Below are 24,066 nucleotides of genomic sequence, written 5' to 3'. Positions count from 1 at the left end.
TTATTATTTTTTTAATTTTTTGTCTTTTCAAAGATATTTATTAACTTCAATGTGATATATGAAAAAGGCATTACACAGTTTTCAGTTTATCTATTTTGGTTGAATCAATATCATTGATGTTCTTTTATAGAAGTCAAATTCTCTATTTTAGGTTGTATAATATTTGTTCTCACTAAATTAGAATCACACATACCTTTACAGAACATTCAACATGTTGAATGTCCACATAAGGTTTGGGTTCAACACTGTCCATTTCAAAAGAAATCTCTCAACATATGTGAACAGAGGAATTTTATATACCAACCATAGAAATGGGATCATAAAATGGAAGTAGTCAACACCCGAATGAGGATTCTGATTCATTCAAGATCTTAGATCACTGCCATGAAATTTGGAAGTACCTCCATGCCATGATTTTCTCAGTTGCTGATCATTCTGTTTGATTTTTAAATTTAGATTCTGCACGTGAGGAATACGGAATAAAAAATATGTAATCAGGGGATCTTATAAATGACAAATCAACAAATTATTTTTTATGGGGAAAATTCACAACAATATCTCTAATTATATTTAACCTAAACTGTATAAGATTCTCAATCATGCTGCTAATTTACTGAGATCTCGATCTAATTCACGTGCAATACAATACAATGTATGCAATTCACTTCAGCATATTAAGAACTTGGTTGGTTTGAAAATGATTTTTTTATTTTAAAAATAAGTATGAAAAAAAAAGTAGATATTATTTGGATAAGAATGCAAACAACAGAACTTAGTCCACAATAGCAACCAAAAAGTAGTGTATTATTATGCAGCCAACCTAATGAGATGGATAGAGAAGCATTAATATTATATTTGACACCATAGCATGTTTCAAAATCTAACGTTAAAATTCAGAAGTAGGAAGATGAAAGAGCCTATAAAATTTATAGGTTTGTGACATTGGAGTTGAAGATGGTGCACGCGCCGTGCCATGTGCCGTCACCTCGTTAACAAATAATAAGGTAGCCGCCAGATAAGGTCACTCCAAACACGTGCCCTTGTCCATATTGTACCACCAATATTTCTGTATTTCATTTACATTTTCTATCTGCTACTCTACTTAATTTATTGTATACATATACTGTAGAAATGAGAGAAAAATACTAAATATTACTGCCATTGATACCTTCTTTTTTATATCCTGACTACAAAATATAATGTATGGGTAATGGGTAATAATAATAATATAAATGTTTATTAATGTTTGTATTCAGAAACAACTAACCAATGTGTATTTACCAAGCTTCTTTAATGCGAAATTCAGTCAAGTCAACCTGGATCTGCCCAATGTCATGTCCTGCAAATAGGGAACCCATGATATAGATGATTAATAATTTATGCCACTTCAACTAGGAATTTTCTTTCATTTACCTTTACCAACATTGACTAAATTGCATCAAATGTTTACCAGCCAAGTAATAAGCAACTGCTTCTGAGTTGTCCCAAATGCTACTGGCGCAGGTCTTGCTACTACCAATTTGCAATTTTTTCCTTTCATCGGTTCAGCCCCTTTCTTCCAAGGAAAATCCATATCATTAAGGACTCCTTTGATTCAGATATAGTTGTTTAGAAAAGTCAGACATTATCAGCATGCCAAGAGTACCCATCAGCATAAATACAGTATACAAACGCTGATGTTGGTATGATGTATCTCATGTAACTTTCTCAAACCAGAAGATTTCAACAAAATAAATTAATTAATAAATAAATTATAGAAGTTTTCATACAAGCAGATTTCAGTGTATAGGAAAGTAACATAAGAACATGGGTAACCCCTATATTTCCTTTCTTCTCCTTTGGAAGTGAAACACTTGAGTTTGTCATGAAATGATGAAACACAAACAATTTGCTAAAAAAATGTTGTGAACCCATCTATGTACAAAGTCAGTAGTTGACAGCAAACTGCCTCCTTAGATCCCTAAAATCATGTTTTTTCCTGTCGTTCTGATACAAAATTGAGTATTCCCCCGCTTTCCAGCGGGTTGTCTCCAATCCATTCACTCCATATAAATAAGGGCTGGCAAATCTCTGCAGTCTCCAACCCACAAATCCCATCCCAGCTATGTGCCCAAATTTGTCAGAACCAACACAAGCATCTGTCCAACACATCCATCCATTGCATGCACCTCCCTCTTCCAAGGCTGAGAATCTTGTGGCTCATACAGCTTTGCCGAAAGCCCCAATATCACGGCCGAGACAAGCTTTTGACTCTGGGAGATCACAGTTTGAGGAAATCAAACAATCCACAAATCTCCGCGTGATGCAGAAGAAGAATCTGCAGATAAGGAATGGTTATACGTCTCTCTTTCCCATGGGTCCAGATGAGTTCTGTTTCTTCTGTATACCATACTGCCAAGAATCTCTGGATTTGTCACCCCCGTGATCAAAATCATCGAAGGAATTCTCCATTGAAAACCGTGATTGGCGATGGTTCCCGTTTCTAGAGCCAATTGGAGCACCCATATTCTCGTCATCTTCAGATGGTGCTCCCGACCTGGACTCCATATGCATATCCATTGATCTATATCTTGGTCCAGCCGATCTCATGCCCCTCATATTTGAAGAAGGCTTGGGCAATGATGTGTAAACAGGTCCCTTGGACACCAGGAAGTCTTTAGGAAGAGAGTCCATGTCCATATAGCATTTTCGAGATTTTGCATCATTAATCAATGCAGCCCAATCTTCAGATTGCACCAGAGCATTCGCATTTCCCATGACCTGTCAATGGTAACAAACTATCAATAATATTATCAATTAAAAAATGTTTTTTCTAATTAATAAATACACAAATTTATCACTGAAGAAGAATGCATTAGAATGGTATCCATACCCAGAGGGCCCTTCTTGCACGTGTAAGGGCAACATTCATCCGCCGAATATCTGCAACAAAGCCAACACCATGACTAGATGCACGCACACAAGACATTATAATGACATCCCGTTCTTGACCTTGGAAGGCATCTACGGTATTGATATATAGATCTTTCCCTTCTTCTGAATTTAACACTTCTTCAAACTCACGCTGGAGGCATTTCAACTGCAGCTTATAAGGAGTAATTATGCCAACAGTAATTTTTCCTACACCCAAAGACTTGACCGTTTTCTGAACATGCTCATACAATCTGAGACAAAATTGTGCTTCATGTATGTTTTGATAAGAGACTGATCCACCTCTGTGAGATTCACGCCCATGTCTGATATCATAGAATATATAAGGTTTAAGTAAAGGGTCCTTGTAGTATGGCTCGTCAGGCAGTTTAACGACACTTTCACTATCAGTAAGGCGCCCCTGATAGAAGTACCTAGAAGGGAAATCCCGAATATGAGGGTGCATTCTGTACTGCACAGACAACAACATTGTCGGGCAACCTGCTTGTTGGAACCTTTCGAAAAGACTCCTACTGTACATCAATGTTCCAGCAGCCTTGCTTATAACTGTAGCGGGAAGCTGTTGAGGATCTCCAACAAGGACACAACGAGCTGCACCAAGAGAGAGGGGAGGCAGAATTGCCACCTCACTGGCTTGGGCTGCCTCATCAATGACCACCATATCAAAACCATGGGAAAGGCGAGAAAACAACTTACGGCCACTGCTAGAAACTGTAGTGAAAACAATCTCTGCTTCATTTGCAAAACTGGCCTCCAAACTAGCACGGGCTTCTTCCAAATTAAATCCACTACCAGGTCGAAACCTACTTTCAAGAAGGGCTAGGCGAGACATCTCAACCAGAACCTTGTCCCGATTTTCAACAACTGCAGCAAGGTTCTGCAGCAAAGCATCTCGATTCTGATCTCGGGCCATGAGAAGGTCAGGATCAACACCAACAGATCCTTGGGAACGAACAGCAGCAGCAGCTGCATTAAGTTCTCTATGAAGACAATGCAACTGCTGAGTCAACTGCGCCTCGCGATTCTTTAACTGGTGCATCCATCCCATAATTTCTTCTCGACTCTTGATTAAAAGCTGTTCAGTTCTGCGCTCGACAGAAACTGCTTGGGCAGCACGTGTCTGAGAATCAACCCCAACTCGAGCTACATCAGGTCGATAAACTTTCATCTCCCCATCAATAAATCCACGATCAAGAACACGGGCAAGAAGCTCATCAGTGGCAGCATTAGACGGAGCACAGACTAACATTCTAGGTTTTGGGACCAGTTTAGGTAAGGTTCGCAAGAGATTCTGGTCCATGTTTTGAAGAACTTCATCAATAGATCCAGTGGGGATATGATCAGAATTAATCTCATTGACTTGCTTGTAGCTCTCAGGGGCTACATGCTTTAGCAAAGAGGTGTAGTAGTGCTGATACTGAACAAGGTGAATGACATTCAACATTCCCCACACTGTATGTGTTTTTCCTGTTCCTGGAGGTCCTTGAACGAGGGTAAATGGCCAAGGTTCTTGCCTTTTTGTTGATCCACTACTTGTGCCAGCAGCTGTATGCGTAGCTGCCCATTGGATTGCTGCTAACTGGGGTTCATTGAAGGTCCTACGCAGATACTCAACAAAGTTCTGAGTGAAGCATTCAGGCATGGCTGGGGTCTGTTGCTCATATTTAGGGAAGTGTTCAGGACTAGGCTGAAGGATTGCAGTTTGCATCTGAAAAGTAAAAGTAGTTAGAATTGAAATCCCACAACACTACTTTACATCAGAATAATTTTCAACATATACCTGCAAATTTAATCGACGAAATGCATGTAGGGCAACATACTCCCTTTGTGTGGTAGCAAGAGAACCGAGAACAGTGAGGTACCAGATGCTTCCACTTAGAAGCTTTCTTATGATATGATCATCATCAACCCTACAGGAAAGACCAATTATATTTGCGATGAATATTGGAACCAAAAAAGTACATAGCAACACATTCATTATAAAGAAAACTCAATTGGGAAAATTCTAACAAACACTTGCCTGCTGGGATCATAAGAGTCTCCAACATAGTAATGAAGAATTGCACCAGGAGGATCACGGGTATCAATAGGTATGTGACGCCTAACTGTACCAACCACTCGTCCAGTGACTTCTGATTCCCCGTCATCCTGAGCTACAGATGAACTGTTCTGCTTGGATCTAACTGCTAGCATAATGAAACTATTAACCCAACTGAACACAAAAAAAAAAAAAAACTGACTATACTGTACTAGATATTTGACAACAAACCTGATCCAGGCCTGGGGGATGAAAGAATTGCAACATCACCCTCCTTAAATGACCATTTGAACTCATGTACTGGAAGAACTTTAACATCATACCATCCTAAACAGAGATTCAAATAAATTAAACCCACAGATTAAAAAAACAAAAGCAATAAGAAGCAGGAAAGTAAGGGACAACATATTTGTTTGTTGAAGTTACAGAGAAAAAGCATGAAACACGGTTTGTAAGGATACAAACATATTTACAAGCAGGAAAAGAGAAAATTAAATTCCATGAACTTAGGAGACAGTTTCCATTATACAGATGGAGTGTTTAAAATAATGCAGCAAGTATCAGTTTACAGCAGTGAAACTGCTGAGCAAAAGATGTAAAATATATATCTACACAAAACAAGCACTGAAAGTTACAAGATGTACCTCTTTCCCTTGACTCATTCGCCTTCACACGCACCATAATATGAGTATCCCTTGACACTGTTTCAGTTGATTCTTCCCAAGTACTATAAAGTTGAGCACGGCATTCCTCAAAAAGCAAAGGCTCAAATACTCTAACATACTCTTCCACTGATTCAAACCGTCCAGGAACACACTGAAGCTCAGTCTCCTCTGAATCACAGGATCTTAAATTAGTTACCAACAAATAAATAAACAATAATTTCAAAAGGAACCAAAGGATATATCTGTATTGATGATACAGAGACAAATGAAGAATGAAGATCAATTCATTTACTAGAAGCAAATGCGTTCAAGCTTAAATCAGCAAGCACATACTACAACATAAAGCCTTAACCTACAAATAATAGGAAACATCTATATGAAACAATGATTGATACATGTTTTTTCATTTGTTTGCTCATCTGATCACAATAATTCACGTATGAGAAAATTGTCTACAAGTTTTATTACATAAAGAATAACAGAAGGTGAAAATAAAATGTTAGATTATTTAAGCTACAGTCAAATTGTTCAGTGGTACTGCCATACTTCCATCCACAATAGCCAAAGATCCTAATATCGATGAAATGACATTCTAATAAACAACCTTGTATTTGAATGGAAAGATAACAATTTCTAATTAAGAACATGTGAGGAATCCTTCTCTACAGTATGTATATTTTGTAGGATAACCCTAACAATCTAACAGTTGACCAACTTTGCTTTGAAAATGGTCAAATAACTGTCATTATCCTTTTAAAGAATCTAAAACTATGGGTGACAAAATTGAGACAACATGAATATTTTGCATTTAGAAAAACCATTCATAAAATCCAAATCACAGAAAACAAAACAAAACAATCCAACATATTGGATAAAATCAGCAATTAGTGTAGAGAAAATAGAACAATAGTGCAGATAATAGTCAAAATACTGAATTGAAGTAAAGCTCCAAGTTTCCCTTCCACCGGTTATCTTTCAATCTCTCTCAAGAAACAAGACAACTTGAGAACCATAACACAAAAGAGGCATATGATGGCAACTGGATTACATAAAGAATTCATGTAAACCAGAGGAAGCTATCAAATCAATATCAAATTTCATTCCAAAAACAACTGTCATCACCTTTGCATGTCTCTCCAGTGTTATGAATCTCACAGTGTGATAACTGGAGGAAGGGAGCAACAAGATGAAGAATCAGAAACCACTTGAGTGCAAAGAATCAAGTGAATCAAATCCAAAGAAACCATAAAGCTTAGCAATAATAGTATATATCTGCACTATGGTAATAATACAATTACTTGATACCTGGGTGATGCCAAAACTTTTCACTGGTCACCTCCCGTATAAGGCGCTCAACAGATGTGTCCTGGGACTGGCTGCTGATAGGAGCCTGCTTCTTGATAGAAAGATGTTTCTTGTTTCCTAATTTAACATCATTAGAACTTTGACTACTCAGTCCCAACTTCCTATTAGAATGGAGTGCGTTCTTCTGCTGCCTTGAATCTGTCAATTGTTTCCATGAACCCTGTCTTGGAATTGGTGGCAAATTGGCCTCTGCAGAAGGTTCTGCCTCACTGTTTAACCTCCTGGATCTAACAAGTGGTCCAGAAGTATCGCCATTACAATCAGAAGATTTAGGTTCTTGTGCTTCAGCATGGTTGCCACCTTCACCAGAAGATGTATCAGTGAGCTTCTGATCCTTAGCTATTCCAACACGCTCAACTTGTGCGGGAATAGTGCGGACTTCCTTTATTGTTCGACTAACAACAGATGATGATGAGAAAGTTTGCCTTCTAGGGGTTGAGGTTTTAATAGGACCTGCTTGCTTAACATCTTCTAAGTTAAGAAACATTGTCTGTCTATTTCGTTTCTTTCCCAACATTTCCTCTTTACGTTGGTCAATCTTCCTCTTACCTGGATTATTTGCACACCTAAGTGCATGACTTGCTTCAATACCTTTCACTTCTTTTTGCTTGGGAACTAAAGTGGGTTCCTCCAGTGCATCACTAGAGGTTTCACTTTTTATATTGCTTTCTGAATTTGGAATACTATTGTTTTTCTGCTCACTCGAATTTGATTCTAGACCTATAGAAGCATGACTACCCCTTTCATCATTTATACTATCAGAACTCTTAATATTTCTAGGTTTACTGTCAGACGCAACCAGAAGACTCACATCCACCATTCCAGATGTTGCTAGCTCTTCTGAAGCTTGACCTCGTTGTGGCAAATTATTACCTACATTTGCATTAGCATTATTACCCCCATTTGCATTAGGATTATTACCTCCATTTGCTTTAGGATTATTACCTCCATTTGCATTAGCAAAAACGTCCTCATCAGACCATTCCCCTTCTTCCCTCTCAGTAGATTGGGCATTTGTTGAACTTAGTATCCGTGAATCCATAACTTTCACATCTTCATCTTTACTTGACTTGGAGGAAACCTTTGTGTCCTGATCTCCTACTCTCTTCAATTCAGCATCTGATTCAGGCACACCAGTGGATTTAGGCCGAACAAAAGGTTGAAATCCAGAGACAGATGAGGCATGTGAAAAAGCATGATTATTTATTATTCCTTGGGCAGCAGTTGATGTTGGAAATAAATCAGAAGCATGGGGATTTGTCGATGGGTGTGTCTTTTGGGGCTGGATGCAGACAATACCATCTCTACCGTCATTATCCTCTGTAGGCGGTTCATTGAGATCAAATAATGGCCTTCCTCGAGAGCCCATCTCATATGCATAAGGATACAAACTAGACTCAGAATAAATTGTTGAACAGAAAGGATGCTTTTATTTATTTTAAGAGACAATATCCATGACATGCCCACAATGAGGACAGACAGTGCACCTGCAAATCGAAAGGTACAAACTGTAAGACTCGAGGTATGAATTATACTACCTCAAAGTGTCAGGTAACAAGCAGCAACATGGGAGTTTACACAACAAGTAAAAGCACATACAACCTGGATGCAATATAACCGAAGATAATCACAATAATCTATGTCTGACAACTACCCCAAACCCAAACAGACAATTATACAAACAGACAGAAGGAAATCTACAATTTATCAATTTTTGTAGCTAGTGACGACTTGTGTACAAGTATAGGTTGATCACTGTGCATATAATTGATGATGAAAATTAAACAAACAAAAGATCCACATAGAACAACAGAGTCAGATATCCCCAAGAGCAAATCAAAACCTAACACCACAAACAACTTAAAAACAAAACTTAGCAGTAAGAACACCCCAAAAGCCAATCTTCAAGAAACCATCCAATGCCCACCAATCCACCTATCAACAGAACTCCTTTCGAGAATCAGATGACAAGGGTCAAATTAGACCCAGCCCAGCAAAATACAAGCAGAAGAAACAGTCCTGAACTCACACCACCCCAGATCAAATGACAACTAATTTGTCGTCCCAAAACCTAAATCAAAACACTTAACGTGGAACCACAAAACTCCATCCACCGAGTGACCTAATCATCATATCTAGGGTTTCAATAACCAAAACCAAGTGAGTACCTTAACCAACGCCCCCATCCACCAAGATTCCAAATTCCCAAACACCCCTTAACCAAGATCTTATCCTCACAGACACCCCACGTTCAGAGATCAAATCAGTTGTCCTCCATTCTCCCAATCACAAACCATCAAACCAAATAATGCACAAATCAAAATAAACAGTCAACCCTGATTTCCTCATTCACTATCATAATCTTTTACTGATTCTTTACCCTCCCAGATTTCACTACTGAAATTATCAACAACCCACACCACCCCAATTTTTTAAATATTAAAAAATAGAAAATTAAATTAATTAGTCCTGGAGAGAGAGAATTTACCTCTTCTCACTCCGCACAGAAGGGGGCGATTTATAGAGAGAGAAAGAGAAAGAGAGGAACCGATGTAGAGAGAGAAAGATAGAAGAGGGTCGCTCTATAGGTGCAATTTAGAGAGAGAGAGTATAGAAAGAGAAAGACAAAGAGAATGCAATTTGATGAGGGAAAGAGAGGGTCTGGTGACGGGCTTTTATAGGAAAACATGGATCGCATCTCGCCGCCGGAGTTTCCACCGGCCACCGTTAAGTAATTTCCGTCTAAGGATATTTTCGTCATTTAAGTTTTTTTTAAAAGGTGGCAAAAACGTAAACTTGTTTCCTACTAGGGGTAACTTCGTATTTTCCTCTTTAATAGCGAGTATAAAGCATAGATATACCTAAGCGTGACCAAACGAAACGGATTCAAATTCACAACCACGGCTCTGACGGCGGCGAGTGGAACCCACGCGAAACGGAACGCGTGGGAAATTATGGTCCGTTAGTTTTTCCAATTAATTTATTAAGAGCAATTAAAATCCTAATTTCTCTCCGTACTTTTCCGGTGACACCTTCGTATGTCTCTTCGCGTAATACTGATCCCTTCGTATCTTTTTTGTCATACTTTTTTTAAAGAAAAATATAAAAAGGGAAATTCATTAAAACATTTTCATTTCTATAATTTGATGTTCTCACTTTAAATGGTCCATCATATATAAAAAAAAATGTTTTTTAGAAAAACTAAATAAATGTTTTATTAATTTATACTTTTAATATATTTCCTTTTTCTACAGTATAATAGGATAAGATTCAGAAAGCTTCTGTATAGGCACAAGTTATTTTGAGAATTTTTTTTTTTTGTTTTTGCTTTTACAGAATATTGATATATTCATTAATGATCCTTATTACACTAAGTAATCCACTTATTTCAAATGCATAACATGAAAAAATTGTATTCTTTTCTCAAAAACAACCATTTATGTTTTAATTTAATTCTCATCCGCGAATTGTATTAAAAATGTGATTAAAAATATAATTACTAGAAAATTTAATAAATTTAATATTTTCAAGATTTCTTATGATTAAATTTTATATTTAAATTTATTTTAATTAGTTAATAATGTAAAAGTCTTTGAAGTAATAAAAAATATTAAATATGGTTTGTCAAAATTCTTTATAAAGATTAATAATAAACAAAGTTGGCATGCATTGCATAATTACAGAAAACACTATAAAAGTTTTTGCACCTGTGCTTGGAAATTAAATTTCTATTAATTTATACTATTGTATAAACATGTTCAGAGAATTTAATTACAACGAAAAAATATGAATATGTCGATGTTTACTATTAATTACAACGAAAAAATAAGAATTTAATTAACTTTTGATTCTATCCATGGCTAATAACTAGTATTTTAGTATACGTATTTTATAAAATAAATATTCAAAAGTTTTTTTAACCTTTGAAAATATGATTTCGTCTATTCTTGACTATTCAATAATATTTATTGTTTTAAACTCTGACATTTTCTAACTATACTTTTTTTTAGTTCTTATTATTAATTATAATTAGTTCAATATTAAAAATGGAAAATATAATTGAGATATCATTAAAGTAAAATAATTATATGTTTACATAATTCAATTAATAATATATTCATTATTTAATACAAAAAGATAATTTTGTCATTTTTTCATTCAATAATTTACTATTAACATTATGTTTTTATTAAAAAATATTAATTTACTTAGACACGCATACAAATAATTTACTTTTATCTATATTAATTCTATTACAATTAAAATTCAAAATAAAAAGTTTATTTTTATATGAAGTTTAGACAACATCCTTATATTTATCATATATAAAACTATAAGATGATTAAATAAATATTTACATAAATATACGTATTTGTTATTTAGTATTTCAAAATATATAATTTCTCATAGCGATTTTAATATATACACATATCAAACAAAAATACTCAATAAAACCAAATATTTTTTTAGTTCACTACGGAGCACTCTCACATGTAGCATCAGATGCTCCCATGTAAATATACATCTCTCGTAGCATAACCTGCTCCTATGTAAATACACGATCATCACAGATAAACAAAACGAACAACAAAGTAAGTTAGTTATTTTTTAAATTTTAAATATAAATATAATGTAAATTAACAAGCATAATTGCATCAATCCTCATATGTTTTCACAAAAAAAAATCAAGTGTCTATAAAATTCATAATTCATCTTTCTCATGTTAAACTTCTACTAACCCACAACACATAAATACTTCTCTACTTTTGGAAGACCAGTGTATTAAAATTAACACTCAGAGACATGCAACTCATTCAACTCTCACCACCTGGTATTTTTCCTCTATATGATTCTAAGATACTAGTATAGTCAGAATCGTCTTTTTTCTTAATACATCGCTAATCAACACACTATCTTAAAAATCTTAACACGATATTTTTTTTCTTGAAAATATTATGTCTCGGTCATATTTTTACATCATTGCATACTCCATTTAACACATCAATACACCATTAAATCGCGTTAAAGTTTAAACTTCCAAAAAAATCAATATATATCACAAATTCCACATAAATGCATAAATACTTACTTTTAATCACATAATTAAATAAAAATTCTACTCAATAACAATAAAAAAATATAATAAACTAGACTTCTATAGGGAAAAAATTAAGTTTTTTTTTTAAATTTTCTTTTTTAGCTTGAGCGAAAATCAACCCGAGAACACCCCAAAATTCATTCAATTTTTGCTTGAGCGAGATTCCCTCTCGATTGAGCGAAAATAAGTATGGAACTCATTATCTCAAGTTAGCTTGAGCAATAATAATTTGCCTAAACTTAATTACCTCGTTTGAGCGAGATATGCAGATTAAAACTACATAAAGTTGTTACAATTCAAGTTCTTCAACAATTTTTTTCATAATCAAACATATTGCACCATAAATAATTAAATTTTCATGTTCATAATTGGAAAGTAATTCTAATAAAGTTAATTTATCTATGTGTAATATCATATATATATATATATATATAACATCTCTAAATCAAAATCAATAACCAATACTCACAATTTTTAAAATTTAATTATATCATAAAATAATTCAACTCATTTATATTATCATTCAAACACTTTCAATCTCAATCAAAACACATCCAATAACTATATTCACATCACAATCAACATAAATACAAATAACACTACAAGAAAAATTGAGACTCATGACCACGTCACCCCACATCCAGATCTTCTAACCTGGGGTTCTACTTGAAAATTAAACTAGATTCACTTACCTGAGTTTGAGTAGGTGCTCACTAAGAGCTCCAATCCTCAAAAGTTCAAGGGTAACTTAACCTACATCACAAAATCTTGATAAAAAAATCTAACTCTGTGACTAGGACTCTGAGCTAAAGAGACTAATATTGAAGCTAAAAGTGTCACATGCAAAGTCTAATCTAACAAACCTAACAAGTTCAACATTTGACTCAAAGAAAAATAGCAAAAATGAACTTACTCTATGAGAGATTTTGTTCGGGCAATCTTGTAGTTTTTGTTGTCAAGAGCCGAATGACAAACTCTTATTTTGATGAACGAGGAAGTCATAATTTTAGATAGAATGTAAAGGAAAATAAAAGTTTTAGAGAAAATATGATTCTTTTAAAATGAAACTTGAAAAAAATAATTTTCTATTTATATACTTTTTCACTTAAATAATAAAATATTTAATTATCATTTGAAATGTACCATTTCTATTTTAAATTATTTTCTAGATCCTTACCCACGAATTGTACACACATTATTCAAACAATTTTTTCAAAAGTAGTGATATTTATCTTTATCAAATAAATAGTTTTTCTTGGTAATAAATAAATATTTTGAATGTATAAATTATATTTTATATTTGTGAAAAATATATCCGTCGTGATGCATTGTTATTTTTAATTAATAATAATTAAAAATATTTTAACAAAACTTACTAAATTAGTTTTTTCTTCCTAATTTAAGTTGTTGCTACATTTAAGTGAGTTGAGATGTAGGTTAGGTAATTAAAGTGAAATTATGAACAATATATATCTTAAGTATTTACAAATTTATAATATCTTAGTTAACTTGTTTAATATGTTTTTTTAGTTTAATAGATATATTTATTTTAAAAATGAAATAAGAGTTAAAACTATATTTTTATGCTGAATATAAATTATAATTTTAACTATTTAGTTATTCATTTAAAAAAAATATCATTTTTTAATTTTTTAAAAAAATTGTCTTTGACTTCTTTCTAATATTTTGGATCTGGTTCTCGCCTTTTTTCGATCAAACAATATGAATAGATGACAAAGTAAGTATTACTTCTAACCGATTAAATTTGTTTACAAATTTATTTATACTTCATAACTTATTTTTTTTAGACTTTTCTAATTGTAGGTTGAAGTTTTAGATTCTCAGAAGTTGTGTGATATGATTTTTCATCAAAATCATCTGATTATGATGTTTTATTGTTTTTTGTGTTTCCTATGTGTTTGGAATTATAGAAGTAGATTTATTATCCAAGTCAAGATTTGGTAGTCAAGCATTCCTCGGATAAGTAAAGTCAATAACTATCAAAGATGTATGGTTGAGATGTGATGTAAGCATTAAGCTAAATAATTAATTGAGATATCAATGTTCTAAGCATTAAGTTAAAGAATTGATTGAGATAGCAATGTTCTAATGATACATTGTGTTAAATAAATGAAGGTATAATATGGTGAAGAGTCAATATAGGTTTTATACATTAAGTTAATGGTGAAAGTTACCAATATTCAACTACAAGTTAGAAATCACTATGTCATTTGAGGTTGTTAAATTATTTATGCCAGATAAGGATTAAATTAATGGACTCCTAGAGTGCTGGATAAGTGTTAGTCTTTATGTTCTAACTTATTGTTAGTATTTATGTCCTAACATAATGTTGGTCTTTTGGAAGCACTCCATCGTTATTTAATTGGTGAAAGTGCTTTATGTGAAGGTTTTGTGTTATTTAAGACTTTTAACTATTATGATTATTCAAAAAAAAAACTTGTATAATGTTTGATAAAATATTAACTCACATTTTTGTTTACATTATTGTTATGATTATGCTAAGATCGTGTTTTTATATTATGATTTCCTAATTTAAGTTTTTATTGTTAAGATATAGTGATTAGACCTTCACATCCACCTTTAACCAATTATATGCCTAGATAGCTAAATTCATTAAGATGATGGTTGCAACTTTACAACAATGTGTCACTATATCTCAACTACCCTAATTCATTATGCATTAGTTGAAAAATGCTTTAGTAGTAGTAAAAGGATCTTGTGTAGTTTCTTTTCCGACATCTCTAAGCCTAAATGAATTCATGAGATACAAACCTCCTAAGTTCATTGACAAAGTAAGAAGGAAAATTAGGTTAGGTTTTAAATTTGAATTTGAAAAATGTGAAGTAGAGAAGTAATAATTCAGTGTAAGTTTCATAAGTTGTTTGAGTTATCAAACATGCAACAACATCCTATGGCATAAATAAGCAGGTGGAAAGATAATATAAGGTTGTGACAATTGATTTGGAATATACCTCTAAGACTAAGAGGTTGAGTTATCTTAGAACTTAATAAAAATATCCAAGAAGCGAGGTTGAATAAACGATAATTAAATCTATGAATGATCAAAGGGAAGGAATGTGATATACATATTGAAGAAAACTCGTATAGGGTACATAACCTTTTTTTAGACATTCAATCATTAATGCTTAAGAGTTATATTAACACTAAAGATATGAACATTAAGTGCTCACACCAAATCATCAAACCATCTTTTGTAGGTCTGACAAGGGTAATACTATCTAGTAGGTTTCTTGCAACAAAAAGATTTTAAATTGAATAAAACATAAAGGACTATATAATTATAATGTTGTGGTCCATATAGTTTTATAAAAAATGTAAAAACAAATAATTTCTAAAATAGTTATAAGTACAATAAAGTTAAAAATTTGGAATTGGGTCAAAAATGATTTTAATAATATATTTTCTTTTTTTAGGGTTTAAGGTTTAAAGTTTATGGTTTACAAAATTTTCTAACCCTTTTCCAGGGGAATTTTCTTAGCAAAGTACCGAAGGAAAAGTAAAGGAAGAGGCTCTTTTGGTTTTGACGATTAAAGATTTAGTTATTCATACTTCAAAGGGACACAAATCACAACAATGTTGTCTTGTGGAGGCAAGAAAAGTTTTACTTTACCCACGATAGACATCAATGTTATGGTTCAGAGTTTAAATGAACTCGTTCAAGTTGAATTCTCTTCTTATAATAAGATATGTATTTGATAAACATGAGTTAGTTGTCTATTCTCATATCATATGAATCTTAATTAATATTATATAGTCTTTCAAGTTTGTATTCTCAAGTATCAATAATTAATTGATCATATAATAAAGTTATTACTACAAGAAAATCATGAAATAAAAACCAATTTTTAGAGACCAAAATAATTAGTTGCAATAGTAACTAAAATAAAGACCATTTTGGAAACTAAAACAAAAATTGGTTTCTAAATTAGTTTCTATAATTTTCTATTATTGTTAAATAGTTTCTAAATTAGTATCTAATTAGCAACCAAGGTTTTAGAGACTAAATTTAGAAACTAAATAATTGGTAGTTAAAATTTTGGTTGCTAATTAGATACCAATTTATAAACTATTTAACAATAATAGAAAATAATAGAAACTAATTTAGAAACCAATTTTTGTTTTAGTTTTTAAAAGGGTCTCTAATTTAGTTACTATTGCAACTAATTATTTTGATTTCTATTTGATGATTTTCTTGTAGTGTATATGTAATTTGATAAGAAAATAATATATTTAAAAAGATTAAATAAGTTGAAGAACATACTTCATATTTTATCGTTTGTTACTTCCCACAACTACAAAATTTTAACATTTGTAGACATTTTAATAATATACTTCTTACCTATTGAAAAAACTATATTAGAATTATTATAACTCGTTCTAATTTACTAATTACAGATAAATTCCAATTCATCAAATATAATGTTCTGCATTGTTTTAAAAATTAATTATTTAAAATAACTATACATCTGTTTTACAACTCCTTAATATCTATATAATTTAATATCATATTATATTTAAAATAATACTATTTGTCTTAATAAAGATTTTATTAGAGTTATATATATATATATATAATTCTAAAATTTATTTCCATACAATGTTAAGATTAATATATTTTAAATTAAATGTAATAGTATTAAAATTAATATGTTGTGATGTAAACACAAAATCTCTTATATTTTTTTATCAAGTATACAAAATTAACCTCATCAAATGTTCAATCAAATAAAACAAAAGTACAAAAACTGACAAAAACTCATAATTATGAAGTCAAAAGCTACAGAGGAATTATAGCTAGAAGTTGGTTTTAAAAAGTTGCATCCATAATTAAAAGATAGATATAGTCTTATTGAAAGTGTATTTTTGTGCAAATGTTTTTAAGTTTTTCATTAAGATTTTATAAACAAAGTTATGTGTTGGGAGTTTTGCTATTTTTGTGTTTGTTTTGTGTACACTTTTTATTCATCTCGTTTTTTCAAGATGGTGATTTGTGTGAAATTTACATAAAAAAACAATAATTTAAACCACTTTTAGTTACTTAATTAATGGTGATGATTCTCAAGAGCTTCATGGGAATCCATTATATCAGCTTTCATTTGTGACTTTTTATGAAGTTGGAAGGTTCATTGTGTCCTTTTATGAAGTTGGATGGTACAATGTTTGCAATTAAACAACAATAGTTTAAGAGCATTGGTGCTTTTGTGGTATAATAGAAAATCTCGTAAGTATTTTATCAAAATAAAACAATTATTATAATTTTTTATCTCTCTAAAACAATATATACTTAAAAAAATATGAAGGAAATATATTATAGATAGTCTCGATAAAATATAACAGGGTAAATAAATCTGAAATACAAGTTTTATGCCTAAATGAAATTATGATAAAACTTCTTCGCAAAATTAGAATAACTATTTTTTATGTCGATTAAACATATTGAATGAAAGGTTTAAAGGAATTATTCTTTTATAGGAGTTTTTCTTTTTAAATGTTTTAGGATATTTTACTTCACCAATATTGTTTTAAGGGAAAATGTTCATAATATTTTATATCTTTGGATATTATTTTTCATTTTTTAATTTAATTTTAATTTTTAAAAATTATCAAATAAAAAAATTGTGTCACAATATGTAACAGCCGTAAAAAAAATACAAGCCCCTCAATTTTTCATTTCTTATTTTCTCCATCTCTCTCTCAACTTCTCTTCTCTTTCTTCTCTCTTCATTTTCTCTCCAATATCTCATATTTGAATAATTTTTTATAGTTTTCTAAATTTTGGAGTGGTTCCCTCTTTGAGATAGAATTTCCATCAAACTAAAAAATTTCAGGTAAGGGATCAATAGTACCCTTAGCTAGAAGATATGAATGTGGAGGGAACATGGTCATAAGTTTCAATTTCTCTTGCAAGAATGTTATTTGATAAAATTGTTTGATTTTATGTTGTGTGAACATGTATAAATGTTATATTTTGATAGTTTGAAGTTAAATATTATTTTTGATGTTGGAAAAGTTATTGAATGTCATGTGTTTAAATGATATGTATTATATATGAATGATGAAAATTATATGAAATTGATATCACACACACATTTGAGATAATGTATGAGTTATTGTTTGATGGTACATTAAGTATGAAAAGTTTGTTTAATAGATAACCTTTAGTTTCACTGATAATCTAAGTATATAGACTAAGATATAAGGTGGTAAGAAGCTAATGAGAGAGTTCATATACACTGGTTCCCATTGTAGACACTTACCCTGATCATTGATGTATGAATTAGATGTTAGTATCTGGTAGGAGCATACTTAATGAGTCTTCCAGATGGATTCATGTGTAGTTAGTGTGATTGGAATGAAATCAAAGTACTATGGATTGAAATGAAATCCAATGATTGTGATTGAGAAATTGATCCATGTAATTTAGTTTGCTCTTTTGATTGAATAGTTTATATCAGAAAATTTTATTTTCATTAGCTCATCCTTGTTTTTCTTGTTGTGTTTGAATTGCGATGAGTGTACTGTGTACACGAACAAATGATCATACATGTAAAGGTGTAGGAGAGAAGATTTCATAGTTTTGTTTTGAGCTATGAATTGTACATATTTATATTTTTATAAGATTTAATCATGTATTAGAAATATTTTGAAAAATTCTAAGCTTGTATAGAAGCATACAAAACTTATATTGTAAAGTTATATGTAATTTTAGGGTGTTACATAGTATACATTACTTATTGAAAATCCTAAAATGTAATTTGTTTACGAATTGTAATTATAAGATTATTTATAAATTTAAAAATAATTCATTATGTCAACCTAAAATAGAATCAATCCACATAACTTAAAATTTCCTAATTTATAAATAAAATTAAACTAATATAAAATTCAATCTAAATTCACTCTTAAAATCTATTAATAAAATATTACTTGTAAAACCTAAAATAAGATTTAAACCCTAAACCAAAAAAAAAACTATTAAATTTATGATTTGTCTCACTTTTATAAAAAAATATTATCTCATCCATCATTATTTTACTTTCGAAATAGTTTTTTTATAAACCATTTTACCACTATACACATTAGCATTTTAGTGTATATTATGTAGTGAACTTTAAACTTAACTCAACTTCATAAAACTAGTTTATGAGGTGAGGTTTGCACCTACTTATATACTATAAAATGTTATAATCTCTAGTCGATGTGGGATTTCCAACACACCTCTCACGTCGAAAGTGACAGCTCGTACGTGGGACAACATATTATGGGTGGTCCGATAACAACCCGTTAACGGGTAACCTGATAAACTCAACAAACTCTCGTTAGGATGGACTCAAAATGACTTCGATACCATATTATGAAGTGAACTTTAAGCTAAACCAATCTCATAAAGCCAGTTTTATGAAACTGAGTTAGATTTAAAGTTCACTTCTTAATAGTGTATACATAGTATAATTTGTGATTTTATATTATAAATTTTGTTTTAATTAAAGCTTGTAATAGATAACTTGAATTGTTCTATAAATTTATTTTAATTTTGAAATGTCGATAAAGATTTTAAATTTGAAGTGTATGAAGAATGGAGAAAACAAAGTAGACAAATGAAGATAAAATAGAATAATTTAAGATGATTATTTTTTTAAACTAATAGTGTATAAATGATGTGAAATACAAATCATACAAGTATATTTTTTTTATTTAAAACAATATCTAACCAAAATAATCATCTCCTCTTTTTCTTTTTATCCTCTCTGGTTCATTTAAAACTCTTATATCTTTAAGCCAAACAAATCCTTAGTGAATAATGAAAACAAAAAAGTTTTTGCACTACAATTTTCTCACTTAAAATTTAATTAGTAAGTAATTTAAATTAAACATGTGCTTGGTAGTAGAATAATCCTTACCAAATGTTGCCTAGAATTAAGCATTTTGTTATATATTGAGTAAACATTGCATGTAAGAATATAAGTGATTTTATATGATTAGAAGGAAATGAAAAAGTTGGTAAGAGAAGAAGGTGGTAGTGGGAAGGTGCTAGAACTTTATAGTAATGTAATGTAATGCAGTAATAATTGTGTAAGTTGAAATCATGCATGTTCATTACTTAATGACTAAACATAGCATGTGAATTCTTCTGCTACTGCTATGTAGTCACATTACCCATTCTAAACCACCATTCACACCAATCAATGCAAAAGCACCATTAGAGACAACTATTTTACTTTTAATTTTTCAAAATTAAATAAAAAAAAAGAGATGCCAAATGATTTCTACAAATATATTATTATCATTATATAAAGAATATTAATTATTTCGTAACATTTTTATGTTATTTTTAATTCAACAATTTTACTTTTTAATAAATATTTTTTTTTTACTTTTAAAATAAATAAATATTTTTTCTCTAAAACTAATGATTATATAATTTTTTAATACTATTTTTATAAAATTACACACATATATATATATATTAAATTATATAATTTTGTAGTTAATTATTTATAGAACAGTAAAATTATAAAAACTTTAACATTATATATATTTTAGTGTAATAAAAATATGAATACTATGCGCGAAATTAGAATTGTTTTCAGTAGTAATAAAAGGTGAGAGAAGGTTCAGAGTTATAATTACTAATTTTGCAGTCTTTACTTGAAAATAATTTAGGATAAAATTATTAAAAAATATACTCAGAATTGGTGTCTTTATCATGATAATAATTATATTAGGTAGTAATTTTATAAAAAAAAAAGTGGTGAAAAGATAGAAAAAAAGATAAAAACATTGAAAAGAGTAGGGTAGTGGAAAGTTAGGCCTAACAAAAGGCATATAACTTTTGTAAGCCTAACGTTTATATTTCACTTTATTTATGCCTTTGTCAATGAACAATAGATACCAAATCTCTTTTTATATTTATTAATTTTTTAATTATTTCACTTTATATATATATATATATTGACAATTATTAAGTGTTTAATTGATAATTACGTCTTATAATCAACATAACTTCCTTTTGTTTTTCTATTTTTCTTTTTTTTACTACATTTCTCAATCTAAATGTTATATTTATCTTTTATATGAGTTTTACTAGTTGATTGAATACGATTTTGTCTTTCATAATACTTTATAATATGTGGAGCATTTGTCTTAACTACGGTGAAAAATCAGGTTTAAGATTGTTCACATTTTTTATTAAAAGAATGCATGTATTGATAAATTTGTTAATTTAGGCTTTATTCATAGTGAGTATTTTTATTGATATAATAAATTTTCATTTAGTTTTTTTCTTAAAAAACTAAATTACCTATATATCGTTTTTATTAATATATATATTTTGATTTAGTTTTCCATATTTTTTTTGTATTTTCTTTATTTATTTTTTTAATAATATTTTTTTTTATGTGGTGATAGATAATGTTGTTGCTTAAGTGGAATGTGAAACATGATAATCTTTATATAAATATATAAAAGAAAACATTTTATCCTCGACATACTACTTATGGAGGTTTATATACTTTAAATTAAATAATAGTTTGAAAACTGAACAATGTAATATGTAATGATTATACTGAAACTTTTAAACCTGCAATTGTTCGTATCATCTTCACGCTTGCTTTAGTCCAGCAAGTAGTAATTTTATTTGAAAATTCAAAATAAAATTCTCCAATAACATGTGAAGTCATATTTAACACTTAAATTAAGTGTATGTGTCTATCATTATTAAAACAAGTTAGGTAATTTGATAAAATAATATATTTCTTATTTAATGCAGATAACATAACTATATATATATATAATTATTTTAATCTGCTTCATACACTAACTTATTTTTTATTTTTATTAAAATATTACTTAGGCGGTAATATTTTTCTATTATTTATTGATTTCAAACGTAAATTTTTTTTATCTCTAAAGACAAAATTAATAAAATATATTTATTGTTATATAATGGGTTGTTGTAATATCATTACGAGAAAATCTTTGAATATAAATAAAAAAATAATTAATTGTTATATTAACTAAATTATATACTATTATAAATTAAAAAATTATTAATATTTTAATTAGTTTTATTATGAATAAATAATTTTTAATTAATATCTAATTAGTTATTAATGTTTTAGCTTTAAAATATTATATAATTTATAATTAATTATATTTTTTAAATTATATTTTTTAAATTATATTTTTTAAAAATAAAAACTTTCATGACATCACTATGAAATTAGTTTATTTGTAGTATATAAAAATAATTACTATTTTTTTTAATTTTACATAAATTAAAACTATTAGAAAATAATTTTGAAATAATATTTAGTAATATTTTTAATATAAAAAATCATCTTTCATAATACATACAAAAAATCACAAGATTATCTTTTTTACATTATCTAGGTTTACTATAAGAACTACAAAAAAAAAATAGTTACAAAAATCAAGAATTTAAAAGTAATAAGTATTTATGTAAAGACTAAGAATAAATGAGGTATATTTACGTAGACTAAAAATATGCTTAAACTTTATTTTTAATAAAAACACAAGGTTGAAAATAATTTATTGAATTAAAAGCAAAAAATAATTACTTTATTCATATTAAGTAATAAATATAACACTTTATTAAATTATATATCTACAAAATTTAATTATTTGATTTAAATTATTTAATTTAATTATTTATGGTTTCGTCAACCGCTTCTTCGGAGATAACTTTAAGGACTCAACTTACTTCACTTCTACAACCCCATTTTCTCAATTTCATTTTTCATGTTTCAAAGTTCAAACCATTCAATAATCAAAATGAGAAACATTTGGTAAAGTTTGTACCTCGAAGATGTGATCTGAGAAAACCTTGACACATTACTTAATCACTATCCAACACTGCACCTTCACCTTCAGAACAATGTGTGTTTGTTAAAGAAGAAGGAGATGTCATGGCCCAGGTGGATTTTTCTTTCTGCACCCCACTAATAATACAAAAAGACTAAAATACCCCACTTCCTCACTACACCAAACCATGGTTGTCGCTGTTGCAGAATAAGAAATTGAGAACACTGCAAAGGAAGAAGGAGAGAGTGAGAACGCTGCAGAGGAAGAAAAGAGAGAGAAAGAACCCATTGTGAAAAAAAAGAAGATTAGTTTTTAAAAACTTGTTATAGAAAATTAATTTTAAAAGATATTATATGCGTTTTAGAAAGCTGGTTCCATAAATTTTGAAAATTTTGTTATGAAAATATCCTTATGAAAATTCTAGAAAATTCCAAAAAAAGAGTTTTTTCAGCAATCAATCCACACACATTTGACAAAATTAAGGTTGCATAATACTCTATGTACTATTACTAAGAGTTATTGTAATAAGCATGATCAATGCTACGTTCTTTCCCACAATTTTGTTTAAAAAGTAAATTTTGGTGAATGTCCCAATTTTATTAAGATATTTATGTACCTTTTGCATTCTTGTTTTGGTTCAGATTTTTAATATTTGTGTCAAAAGATTGGTGCAGAATAAGAATGTCCTCCGACAAGAACTGAATTTCATTGAAAAAGAGAGGATAGAATTTAGAGAGACATTTTTATTTTACATCAGTGTTTTACTATTTTTATTCTACATCAGTCCGTATGGGTTAGTAATGGGGCGGAACAAACTTTGACTCGCAAAAAAAGATAAAGTTGTGTTTTGTATGTTGTAATGACTGTCACAAAAATAATATTTTGATTGAATTTCTTTATATTCAAAATATTTAATAACAAACACTTTTATTGAATTTATAAAAAAAGATAGGTCACTATACAAAATAAATTGTATCGTACAAAATAAAATATGATCATACTCTCACAATAAACCCAAAAAAAAGAAAAAAGAAATGATGGTTCATTTAGTTCCGTTCCATTTGAAAAAATATTATTTTTGTTGCTTTTACGGATCATAAAGG

General features: G+C 29.8%; 1 protein-coding gene and 1 long non-coding RNA gene across 3 annotated transcripts; both read right to left on the bottom strand.

Moving 5' to 3' along the window:
- Nucleotides 1-323: 323 nt before the first annotated feature.
- Nucleotides 324-1,573, bottom strand: LOC137819762 (uncharacterized). The gene is made up of 3 exons (XR_011082388.1): nt 1,451-1,573; nt 1,268-1,339; nt 324-459 (listed from the first exon to the last, which is right to left on the bottom strand). It is a non-coding gene; the product is annotated as an uncharacterized lncRNA (long non-coding RNA).
- Nucleotides 1,574-1,720: 147 nt separating this feature from the next.
- On the bottom strand, nt 1,721-9,649 carry LOC137819761 (uncharacterized). Of its 2 annotated transcripts, none has more exons than XM_068623741.1 (8): nt 9,488-9,649; nt 6,940-8,486; nt 5,614-5,802; nt 5,201-5,296; nt 4,952-5,114; nt 4,712-4,841; nt 2,873-4,639; nt 1,721-2,760 (listed from the first exon to the last, which is right to left on the bottom strand). In XM_068623741.1, exons 2-8 carry the CDS (start codon nt 8,366-8,368, stop codon nt 2,335-2,337), a joined length of 4,200 nt encoding a protein of 1,399 aa, XP_068479842.1. In that variant the 5' UTR covers nt 8,369-8,486; nt 9,488-9,649; the 3' UTR covers nt 1,721-2,334. The 2 variants fall into 2 exon arrangements, with proteins under 2 accessions (XP_068479842.1, XP_068479841.1); XM_068623740.1 differs by having other exon boundaries at nt 4,952-5,117; nt 9,488-9,647.
- Between the last annotated feature and the right edge of the window lie 14,417 nt (nt 9,650-24,066).

The sequence above is a fragment of the Phaseolus vulgaris genome, chromosome 10 (assembly GCF_000499845.2).
Source record: "Phaseolus vulgaris cultivar G19833 chromosome 10, P. vulgaris v2.0, whole genome shotgun sequence".
NCBI lineage: Eukaryota > Viridiplantae > Streptophyta > Magnoliopsida > Fabales > Fabaceae > Phaseolus > Phaseolus vulgaris.
Note: the sequence above shows the minus strand (reverse complement) of the source record. Positions and strands in the feature narration are given on the sequence as shown.

Excerpts from the sequence above, each read along its gene's own strand:
- LOC137819761 (XM_068623740.1), bottom strand. The coding sequence starts at position 8,368 with ATGGGCTCTCGAGGAAGGCCATTATTTGATCTCAATGAACCGCCTACA. Across the intron at positions 5,803-6,939 it reads AAAGTTTTGGCATCACCCAG|AGGAGACTGAGCTTCAGTGT; the intron begins GTATCAAGTAAT and ends CCTGTGATTCAG. Across the intron at positions 4,640-4,711 it reads TTCGTCGATTAAATTTGCAG|ATGCAAACTGCAATCCTTCA; the intron begins GTATATGTTGAA and ends TTTACTTTTCAG.